At 43.6% G+C, this 12,416-nt stretch overlaps 1 protein-coding gene across 1 annotated transcript in view; it reads right to left on the bottom strand.

Annotated features, from left to right (window-relative positions):
- Positions 1-11,469, bottom strand: part of LOC139580860 (glutamate dehydrogenase, mitochondrial-like) — a 33,289-nt gene extending 21,820 nt beyond the window's left edge. The window contains exons 1-3 of the mRNA XM_071409942.1: positions 10,920-11,469; positions 7,088-7,168; positions 6,832-6,887 (exon numbers count right to left, since the gene is read on the bottom strand). Of these exons, the coding sequence (XP_071266043.1) occupies positions 6,832-6,887; positions 7,088-7,168; positions 10,920-11,307 (525 nt within the window). The 5' untranslated portion in view covers positions 11,308-11,469. The remainder of the gene's footprint in view (positions 1-6,831; positions 6,888-7,087; positions 7,169-10,919) is intronic.
- Positions 11,470-12,416: the final 947 nt, after the last annotated feature.

Genomic DNA, 12,416 nt, shown 5'->3' with positions numbered 1-12,416 from the left:
TTCGATGAGCAGTCCACATACTTTTGGTCATGTAGTCTATCTATCTATGACATAATGTTATAACAGAAAGCCATAGCAAACAGCCCCAACTCCAAAGGATATAAATAAACAGTCTATCTGGTTCTGTGGTGAGTGTCTATGTGATGAGAGCAGGAGAAATGAGGACATGCTAAAAGGATAAGACTGAACCTCTGATTTTCTTCTATGCTGGAGGGGAAAAGACAGACAGAGTGTGTGTGTGTGTGTGTGTGTGTGTGTGTGTGTGTGTGTGTGTGTGTGTAAAGGGGTCACTGGAATATATCACTGATGTGACAGGGAGTAAGACATGCTTCCTGTGCATCAGAGCGTTCCCACCATAATCGCCTGCTATGGTGTGTGCGTGTGTGTGCGTGTGCGTGCCAGGGTTTCCGTGGCCCTGGACATTTGACCGGCAGCATTTTAATTTACAGGACATTTCAGAAATGTACTGGACCCATATGCATTGGGTGCGTAACCTGATTAGGGTGTCCACCCACAGTGCTCAGGATGACAGAAATCACATGTAGATGATGGCAAATCATATTAACAGAACATGCAACTCGGGGACGCAACGATGTGTGGTCCTTCTTCCCGAATTCTGGATGCGCACTTTGAAGACGTTAGAATAACTGGCACAATTACTTTTCCTGTGCCAACAACACCAATAACGAACAGCAACATCACTAGTCTATGTCAAGCTACTGTCCCCATAGTAGAACATTTGAACTATTCTATTGGTCAGATTGTGGAGAAAGAAATAGCCTATTCTGAACAGACTCTGGGACAGTTGTGGGAGGATAGATCCCAAATTCATTCAACCAGTAGGCCTAGGCTACCTCAACAAATAAAAACATTTAAAGCAATGAGTTTAAAGCAGCAGATCAGAATGTTTAGCTTAAAATGTTGATAAACTACTATTTCTTCACATTATAAGCGCAGCAGGAAGTAGGCTACGTACGAATGTTCGCTCCTTAATGCAATTAGTAGGAAAACAGTTGTCAAAAGCTCACCGCACATGCGAGCGGATGAAAATATACGTTTGAAATTTAGAAAAAAGGGGAAATCTAATATGCAATAACTAGCATGGGTTGCTAATATGACTAGGATTGTGCCTTTGGCTACTGGACAATGAAAGAAAGTTTATATAAAATAATTGCCTCCAAGGATATGGTGTGATTTTGGCTAGGCTACTTTGAAGCAAGGCAAGACATGCTCATAATATGTAGTACAGCATTCCAGTTTCAAACACCTAAATACAGTACCAGTCAAAAGTTGACACTTCCTCTTTCAAGGGTTTTCTTTATTTTTACTATTTTCTACATTGTAGAATAATAGTGAAGACATCAAAACTATGACACAACGCATATGGAATCAAGTAGTAACCAAAAAAGCATTAAACAAATCAAAAAATATATTTATATTTGAGTAGCCACCCTTTGCCTTGATGACAGCTTTGCACACGCTTGGCATTCTCTCAAGCAGCTTCATGAGGTAGTCACCTGGAATGCATTCAATTAACAGGTGTGCCTTAAGTTAATTTGTGGAATTTCTTTCCTTGTTAATGTGTTTGAGTAGGGGTGGTACACAGAAGATAGCCCTATTTAGTAAAAGACGATATTATGGTAAGAACAGCTCAAATAAGGAATAATTTGGTTTCTACATGATTCCATATGTGTATTTCATAGTTTTGATGTCTTCACTATTATTCTACAATATAGAAAATAGTACAAATAAAGAAAAAAACATGCAATGAGTAGGTGTGTCCAAACTTTTGACCGGTACTGTATGGCCTCCAGCTCATTGCAAAGTGGTGTGTGAAGCACTGATGAAGCCTGCCTGCCTTCCGTTGCCTACAGCGGATTCCGAAAGTATTCACCCCCTTGGCATTTTTCCTATTTTGTTGTCTTACAACCTGGAATTAAAATAGATTTTTGGTGGGTTTGTATCATTTGATTTACACAACATGCCTACCACTTTGAAGATGCAAAATATTTTGGGGGGTGAAACAAACAAGAAATAAGACAAAAAAACTGAAAACTTGAGTGCATAACTATTCAACCCCCCAAAGTCAGTACTTTGTAGAGCCACCTTTTGCAACAATTACAGCTGCAATGTCTCTATAAGCTTGGCACATCTAGCCACTGGGACTCACTGTTGCCCCTAGTGGCCAGTTTCCAGGTCATCTCCCTCAGCCATAGATGGACGTCGAATACTGAATACATGTATCACGGGTGACCTGGCTGCTCTTTCCCCTACATGACAACTACACACACACACTTGTGTCTGTGTGTGTGTATGTGTATGTACAGTGCATTCGGAAAGTATTCAGACCCCTTGACTTTTTCCACATTTTGTTAAGTTACATCCGTAATCTAAAATGTATTAAATTATTTTTTCCTCATCAATCTACACAATACCCCATAATGACAAAGCAAAAACAGTTTCTTAGAAATGCATTAAAAATAACGGAAATATCACATTTACATAAGTATTCAGATACTTTACTTGAAGCACCTTTGGCAGCGATTACAGCCTTGAGTCTTCTCGGGTATGACGCTACAAGCTTTGCACACCTCGATTTGGGCAGTTTCTCCCATTCTTCTCTGGAGATCCTCTCAAGCTCTGGCCTCTCAAGGACATTCAGAGACTTGTACCGAAGCCACTCCTGCATTGTCTTGGCTGTGTGCTTAAGGTCGTTGTCTTGTTGGAAGGTGAATCTTCACCCCAGTCTGAGGTCGTGAGCGCTCTGGAGCAGGTTCATCAAGCATCTCTCTGTACTTTGCTCCATTCCTCTTTCCCTCGATCCTGACTAGTCTTCCAGTCCCTTCTGCTGAAAAACATCCCCAAGCATGATGCTGCCACCACCATGCCTTATGGTAGGGATGGTGCCAGGTTTCCTCCAGACGTAACGCTTGGCCTTCAGGCCAAAGAGTTCAATCTTGGTTTCATCAGACCAGAGAATTTTGTTTCTCATGGTCTGAGTCTTTATGTGCCTTTTGGCAAACTCCAAGCGGGCTGTCGTGTGCCTTTTACTGAGGAGTGGCTTCGTCTGGCCACTCTCCCACTCTGTCAGAGTGACCATTGGGTTCTTGGTCATCTCCCTGACCAAGGCCCTTCCCCCCCCCGATTGCTCAGTTCTTCCATTTACAGTTTTTCTTGATTGCTTAAACACAAAAACTGTTTCCTGTAGCGCCCATACGTTATTCCCAAAAACACACACACATTTCCCATAACCGTAAACACTATTCACCTGGTTTCCATATGTTTCAATTAGAGGTCGAGCGATTATGATTTTTCAACGCCGATACCGATTATTGGAGGACCAAAAAAAGCAGACACAGAAGTTTTAGGTTGTAGTTATTATAGGACTTATAGGACTATTTCCATTTATACCATTTGTATTTCATATACCTTTGACTATTGGATGTTCTTCTAGGCACTATAGTATTGCCAGCCTAAACTCGGGAGTTGATAGGCTTGAAGTCATAAACAGTGCAATGCTTGAAGCACAGCGAAGAGCTTCTGGCAAATGCAGGAAAGTGCTGTTTGAATGAATGCTTATGAGCCTGCTGCTGCCTACTACCACTCAGTCAGACTGCTCTATCAAATATCAAATCATAGACTTAATTATAATATAATAACACACATAAATACGAGCCTTAGGTCATTAATATGGTCAAATCCAGAAACAATAATTTAAAAAACAAAACGTTTATTCTTTCAGTGAAATACGAACCGTTACGTATTTAATCTTTTTCGCGAATGCACTTGTTAAATCATCACCCGTTGGGCGAAGTAGGCTGTGATTCGATGATAAACTAACATGCACCGCATCGATTATATGCAACGCAGGACAAGCTAGATAAACTAGTAATATCATCAACCATGTGTAGTTAACTAGTGATTATGTTAAGATAGATTGTTTTTTATAATATAAGTTTAATGCTAGCTAGCAACTTACCTTGGCTCCTTGCTGCACTCGCGTAACAGGTAGTCAGCCTGCCACGCAGTCTCCTCGTGGAGTGCAATGTAATCGGCCATAACCGGTGTCCAAAAATGCCGATTACCAATTGTTATGAAAACTAGAAATCGGCCCCAATTAATAAGCCATTCCGATGAATCGGTCGACCTCTAGTTTCAATATTCAAAACTCTTTCTGCTAAACCTTACACAAAAGTGGCCAAATAAATCCTTCATTGCACTATATATATATTCATTCAGCAAACACATGCTCTCAATATAATTTACTCAAGTCATCACAACCTAAACTCAAAGAGCACATCTTTCTCCAGGTGCAAACACTAAGCCTCAATCAGAATTGCAGGATCAATAAATAGGGCCTGGAGGCATGCCCATGTGCTTTGGAACAATGGATCCTAACAATGGAAGTTGCAAGACAACAGAGAGGAAGAGGACGACAACAACAACAAAGACAAGTAATCTCAGATGATATCCATGCCACCCTAGTTCATCATGTGATACATGTAATGTTGCAGTGCATATAGACGGAATCTCCACTTTGTTGTCAGTGTAGTTTTTACCACAGTAATGGATGATCATAGGTTAGTAATGGTCAAATGTTATTTTTGCAGTACTGAGTGGCGGTCATCTATTGGAGGTTGACAGAGACTTCTCAGAGCTGAGCAGGAGACTGCCCTGGTGAATATGGTGATTGCCAATAATGCCATTCGTTTGAGGGAAATTCAAACCCAAATAGTTGAAGACCAGGTAGTCTTCCAAGGAATTGACAGCATCAGCATTTCCACCATTGATCAGATTGTTCAGAAGAAACACAAGGAACAAACAGCTGTATCGTGTGCCTTTTGAAAGGAATTCAAACAGAGTTAAGGAGCAACGATTCCAATATGTGCAGGTAATTGCTATACTGTACAGAATTTTTACAGTATGTAGAGTATGGCCCATCTCTCCACCATATCAATACAGTACTGTATAGTAACGTGTTACAGTAACTGCAATACACAATCTTTCATTCTAGTACAGTAGTACACTACAGTAGTGTATTTGTAGTACAGTAAAATGTGTGTTTTTTAATTCTGAAGAGAATGTTTGAGCTAGATGCCATGGCTGACCCACAGTAGTACATCTTCATCGATGAAGTTCAACCTAACAAAAAGGCACAAAAGGGGGCGTATCATTGGTCACCATGCCATCATACAAGTTCCTGGCCAGAGTGGAGGCAACGTCACCCTATGTGCAGCCATCAGCAATCATGGCGTCCTCCACCGCCATGTCAAAGTGGGTCCATACAACAAGGCACAACTCCTTCAATTTCTAGATCAGCTGCAAAATAACATTATTCAACAGGAAGGGGAGCCAGGGCAACCAGAGCAAGCCCAATATGTTGTCATTTGGGATAACGTGAGTTTCCAACGGGCTGCTCTGGTTCGCGCCTGGTTCAATGACCACCCCAGGTTCACCGTTCTTTCTTTTGCCAGCATATTCCCCATTTCTGAATCCGAATGAGGAATTCTTCTCAGTATGGCGGTGGAGAATGTATGACTGCAACCCCTACATTACATTACATTTACATTTAAGTCATTTAGCAGACGCTCTTATCCAGAGCTACGCACAGCAAAACCTGCTGGAGGCAATGGTGGACGCCTGTGGTGATGTCTCTGTGGAGTCTATCCAGGGTTTTCTAAGGCACACAAGGGCATTTTTCTCACGCTGCCTAGCAAGCAAACATAATGTGTGACGTTGATGAGATATTATGGCCTGACCCAGACCTGAGACAAGATGATGAGCATGCTGATACTGAGTAACCTGTACATTTGCTGCTTTTGGAAATAATGCTTTTGGAATTTGGGTATTTTACTGTGCATGGACTCTTCCTTACATGTTTCGTGTGACATTTCAAAGGTCAGGTTTTTGACCAGAACAGCATAGACAGTAGTATTCCCTTATCCACTAATGTAAGAGGTATTTATTACAGTACTGTTTTGAATTTCTCTTGCCAGGGTGATCCTGAAAGGGTTATCTGGATAGTCAGTGCTGTGATTTTACAAAGTTCCAAATTATTTATCTGAAAACCTATTCTAAACATTTTGGTAGCAGGGTTTTGAATGAATCCCTCCCGTGTGTACCTAACAGTCATGTAGTCTGTGTTTGACAGCTTGTGTGTGTTGTCTAAGGGCAAAGTTTGATTTGGGACCCAGAAGTTAGATGTTTGTACCATTGGGTGTGAGTTTTTAAAATTGTGTGTGAAGATTTGAGAAAATGGTGAGTTGTTCCAGAAATTGTGTCTAAGCAATTGAGAAAAACTATAAGGAAGATGGAGGCCACTGTGTTCTTGGGGACCGTCAACGCTGCAGACATTTTTTGGTACCCTTCCCCAAATCTGTGCCTCGACACAATCCTGTCTCAGAGCTCTGCGGACAACTTCTTCGACATCATGGCTTGGTTTTTGCTCTGACATGCACTGTCAACGGTGGGACCTTATATAGACAGGCGTGTGCCTTTCCAAATCATGTCCAATCAATTGAATTTACCACAGGTGGCCTCCAATCAAGTTGTAGAAACATCACAAGGATGATCAATGGAAACGGGATGCACCTGACTTCAATTTCGAGTCTCATAGCAAAGGGTCTGAATACTTACTTAAATAAGTTATTTTAGTTTTATTGCTTGTTTTATTCGCTTTTTCATTATGGGATATTGTGTGTAGAAGAATTATTATTATTTTTTAAATACATTTTAGAATAAGGCTGTAACAAAATGGAAAAAGTCAAGGGGTCTGAATACTTTCCGAATGCACTGTATGCGGGTATCTTTGTGCGTGTCTGATGGACTTACAGAGTAATTTTTTACGTTGATCTTGACACCAGCTTTAGCCCCTCCGAAGGGTACATCTGGAGAGAGAGAATAAGGCTTAAAAATTGGGGCTTAAGAACACACACAAACACGCACACATGCACACACACTTCATTGCTTTGAAAACAGCTCACTGAAAATGCTAATAAAAAAATCTCTCAGATCAGTGTGTATATTTGCATGAATTCAGGAGTATCAAGGCATGAATGAGATGTGAACATAGAGGAGAGGGACTTACCAACCACGGCACACTTGTATGTCATCAGAGAGGCCAGAGCCTTCACCTCATCAACAGACACCTCCTCACTGTAGCGGATACCTGCACACAGACACACAAACATAGGGAGTTAACACACGTAGCCCAACAATAACAACACAAGACACAGTAAAGTTGACAGGAAGCCAGTAGGGATGTAATGATTCACCGATAAGCATCAGTCCGCGGACCACAAACCCATCCAAATGTAGCATTGGTCTGAAATTTTATTCAAACATTACAAATGGCAGGTTTGGGGCTCATATTACAATGTCTCTACCTTCCGAAAATCACTGATGCGACTTCTCCTTCAGTGTCAAACTGCATGTAAAATGTGAACAGTCATTGATCTACAAGTCATTTTGCATGCAGACCATCCCCAGGCAATATCAGTGGCCTAGGCAAACTGCGCACCGTGCCCAGCTTCACGCGCTGGCCAACGCGAGGTAGGAGGCCTGTTTCTGATCTTGCAACATATGCGCGACACCCAATGTACACATGGGTGTGTGAATGTGTGTGCTAACTTTGGTTGTGCTATATTGGGCTGTGACGCTGTGACAGAGACGTACAGAGAGCCAAGGGCACCGAGCACTGACAGGAAACTGCAGCTAGCAGTTTCCTGTCAGAGGACAGGGAGGATGTGTGCATGTGTGACATCATCTCTAAGCGCCATACAGTGTACTGAAGCCCAGTCCAAAAACAACCCCTAGCTAGCCAGTAGCCCCTGCTGTGTTAGAGGGGTGGTGTTCAGCAGAGTAGAGCACACCATAGCAATTACATTTCTCCTGTTTCATGCCACCTAAACATGACCTTCAGAGACTAGATAGCCTAAGACTACTGTTAGGAGTGTGTCACAATAAGATGCTCGAAGCCCTTGGAACATTTTACTGAGACTCTCCTTTGAACTACAGACACAGCACTGACTGAGCTAGGCTAATTCAATTCAATGAACAAAAAAAATAGATATATTTGTATCCCCCTTTCTCCCATAACCACTCCTCCTTCGATTATCTTCCTCCTCGTGTCCTCCACTCCTCTCCCATCCCCCAATACTGCAGCAAAGGGAAGAAATATGTTTATAAACAATCCAATGAAATGAGTCTCTGGGTTGGCTAGCTCTCACCCACACACACAGACATAAGAAACAAACCGCCGTGTATGTTGTGTATACACACACAAAAATGAATGCAAACACATGATATACACGAACAAACATACACCCACACAGACAAACCCAATTGCCCAAGAGCACAAATTCACTATGAAGGGAGCCCAGAGTGGGCTGTTAGTCACACAGTGGAAATGAGACCTACTCGGACAATAAAAACAGAATTAGGCCTAGGCTGACTCAGACTCTGCACCACAGGCTCCCTCTTCCACTTCTGCTTGGAAATGAGAAGGAGATGTTAGAGATTTAACAGACTAAACATCCTTTGAGAGTGACATACTTCCTGAAACTCCCTAACACTGAATCACGCTTGCAGGTGCAGGCACACAGTTCTGCAGTGTTCCAGCTAGCAAATGTGAGGTTCTGAAACTATTGTAGTAGGACCAGGTACTCTGTAGAGAGCCTTGCAGGTTTGTTTGTTAGTCTGTTGTATCTGCAGCAGCAGCATTACAGCAACAGCCTTTGCACTTTGTCATTCACCTTGACCATCATATATAAGTCAGCAGGACCAAGGGTCTCTCAGCTTGATTATCAATCATTAAACCTGAAAATGAATAACAGCCATCAACCCGTAACCCTCTCTAGTCTCTACCCCATTGTTAGATAGGCCTAGGCCTACACAGAGAGCATCAACCCTTAACCCTCTACTTTCTCCCCCACTTCTACACACACTGACTGTAACAGGCCTTTACCCCATCTGGGGCAGCAGGTAGACTAGTGGTTAGAACGTTGGGTCAGTAACCGAAAGGTTGCTGGATCGAATCCCCGAGCTGACAAGGTAAAAATCTGTCGTTCTGCCCCTGAACAAGGCAGTTAATCCACTGTTCACCTGCAGGCCGTCATTGTAAAATAAGAATTTGTTCTTAACTGACTTGCCTAGTTAAACAAAAGGTAAAAAAAATAAAAATAGTTTTTAAATCATCTAGCCTCACCATCAGTTATCTGTGTGCCAAATAACGGTGCTAACCCTCATTAGGTAGGGAAGTTAAAGTCTTCAGGTCCTAGTCAAGCTTATACAAGAGTGGTTAATTGAACCAGCTCTGTTAAAAAGCGTACACTGACAGGACAACAATGTTGCTGGATCACACAGAAAGGGGGAACACAGAAACCATGAGAAGTGCAGTGGCAGCCGAAGTCAGAGCAAGGGGGAGAATGGAAAGTGTGACTAAGCTGCAGAAAGAGGAAAGAGTTTGAGGGAAGCATCTGCTCTGGTGGCATGTGACCGTGTGAGTTAAGCATGCGTGACGCACAGTGGTGATGCGTTGTGAAAGTGATTTCCAACATTAATCATCTATACACCACACCAGTGTTCAAATATTCTGTCAGTCAGTAGGTGCACTTGATTCAGCTTACCTAGCACCCTGGGTAGGTGGTGAGCTGAATCAAGTAAGTAATGCTTAGTGAACACGCTTCCCTCCTAGCACAATGCTGACGAATAGGAGCGCCTGGGCACATCACCACCCCTTCCCCTCCTTCACTCCACTCCTCTTCAAACAACTGTTTATCCCCCTCTCCCTCCCCCTCACTGTAACTCATCCTGGTCCTCACCACACAAAGCACCCACAATGCAGGGCTGCACCAGCCTACAATTCTCTGCCTTGAACCCTGAACCACATAGCCCCCCTCCTTATACCACAACACACACACACACCCTACAGCCTTGCCCTACCCCCCAGCCCCTCCTCACACCTGACCTCTGCCTGAGCAGAGAGCACCATGCTGCTTCACTCACACACACCTATAGGCTGGGAGGGAATACCCACATCACTTGCCCTTCACTGTTGTGTGTGTGTGTGAGTGAGTGTACTATGTCCTATTTCTGTTCCTGTTCCTAGACGGTTGATGTATGGGGCAGCTGGCAGCATGTGTTGAGAGTGGTGCCAGTGCAGGGCTTGCCCAGTGAAATGCCAAATGATCACATGATCAGCTTCTCTAGCCACCACATCTCAGCTAACACTAATTGCACACACACACAAACTCAATACAGTATAACACCTGTGTTATAGCCAAAGATATTAACCCATCATTGGTTATTATTGCTAACTCTGTCTATTAGTGCCTACACAAGGACTATGCCAGAGCTGGATAGTCAACAATAGTCCGTATAAATGTTTGTATCTAGGTTGTAGTTACTGAGAGACTGCATTGTTCAGAGCTCTGTTACAGTATAGAGCTATCTTGGAAACCAGTAGTATGATTCGCTGATTAGCCCTGATAGCCCAGTGTCCTAGAGCTGATCAGGGGGCTATACTAGCTAGCTATGTCAGCTGGCTCCTGTTACTGTATGACAGCTAGCTCCAGGCAGCCTCACTAGGTGTGTGGGAAGGTCATTGATCCAGTGTTGCAGAGCTACACTCCCCGCATGGCATAGCCATGACAGGCAGAAAGCTAGCTGTCGAAATAACAATATTCCACATCCAGACCAGTGATGCTGTTAAATTAAGTCTATGTAAGAGACGTATCTTGCATGATATGCTTCACTTATAGCTACCGTTAGCGAAAGAGAGAATCAGTGCAGTTGTTCTCACAGCTGAGTACTGGAATAGCTAAGTAGCTAGCTACCTAGCCTAGCAACAAGCTCGCTGTCAAACCGCACAACCACTTGAAGAGTTGAGAACAAGGAAGCGGCGCTTGGCAGTATCTTACCCCCCTTGCAGGGCGTCCTGTGCTGGCTGTGCTGGGCGCGGTAGCCCTCCACTACCTCCCACTCTCCGTTGTCCCTTTTGATGGGGAAAGAGACGCTGAGGACGTGGTTGCAGGGCTTGATGATGCGGAGAATCCCCTTCACTCGTTTCGTCTTCTGTTCGTGGGTCTCTCTGCTCTTTAGGTCCTCCACAAGCTTGTCCTCAACGATGGCGGCTCCGCGGTCGAAGAAACCCTCAACCATGCGAAAGAAGTTGGGGTCGTCGGGCTGCTCGCTATACTGTCGGACCCGCATTAGAGAGGCCGATGCTGGGAGAGCAGAGTCCACGCACCCCGAGGCCAGCGCACTGCCCGCCCCGCGGGATAACAACTCCCCGAAGTACCGGTACATGATTGAGCTAGTTGACTAACCGTTTAACGTTAACATACAAATAAAAAATAACAGCTAAAGGGGGTAGCTAGTTTGGTATCTATTAATAACAGGGAAAGAAAGAGAGGGATGGTTGGACGACACAGCAGTACTCCTTCCCTGTGTCTAGTATTCAGACTGAATGACGGCTGGAAGTGCGCGCCCGTTTGCTTTAAAAGGCAGCGCTAACCAACGAGGCGAGGACTACTCCGAGACCGGGATGCACGCGGAAGAGGAGAGCACAGCTCTGTGAAGGAGGTTCATTTAGCAATGAGCGTCCACACGTAAACAAAGCGCGCTCCCGTGTATGTGTCCCTTTGATACAGTGCCTGATGTCAAATGTGTATTGTGTAAGTGTGACATATATGATATATAGCCTACATACTGTAAGATATATGCAGCTACTGAATCTCCTAATGAGAAAATTGTGGCGTTATTCTGATGGGATCCTGAGAATTTCATTTTGTGGTATTCTAGATCGCTATTCGGCTCCCGAGTGGCGCGGCGGTCTAAGGGATTGCATCTCAGTGCTTGAGGTGTCACTACAGACACCCTGGTTCGATTTCAGGCTGTATCACAACCGGCCGTGATTGGGAGCCCCATAGAGCGGCGCACAATTGGCCCAGCATCATCCGTGTTTGGCCAATGTTGGCCGTCAATGTAAATAAGAATTTGTTCTTAAACATTCATGGACATTTAGCTAGATAGCTTGCTGTTGCTTGCTAATTTGTACTGGGATATAAACATTGGGTTGTTATTTTACCTGAAATGCACAATGTCCTTTTTTTCTGGATCTTTGTAGAAATTTGACTCATTTTGAGTCACACAAAATCATGTGTTCTCTATTCTGACAATACACAGATAAAAGTGGAAACCTAGTTAGTTTCTAGTAATCTCTCCTTCAGTCTTCTTCTAAATCTTCTTCTATTTCTTCTTCGGACTTTATATGGCGGTTGGCAACCAACTTCAAGGTACATTACCACCACCAACTGGACTGGATTGTGGACCTCAGTTAATCTTTCATCAGCCATGTGGGTATATGTTCCTTAAAAAACAATGAGGAGATGGGAGAGACGGGACTTGCAGCGTGT

This window comes from Salvelinus alpinus, chromosome 7 (assembly GCF_045679555.1).
Source record: "Salvelinus alpinus chromosome 7, SLU_Salpinus.1, whole genome shotgun sequence".
In the NCBI taxonomy this organism is placed as follows: Eukaryota; Metazoa; Chordata; class Actinopteri; order Salmoniformes; family Salmonidae; genus Salvelinus; species Salvelinus alpinus.
Note: the sequence above shows the minus strand (reverse complement) of the source record. Positions and strands in the feature narration are given on the sequence as shown.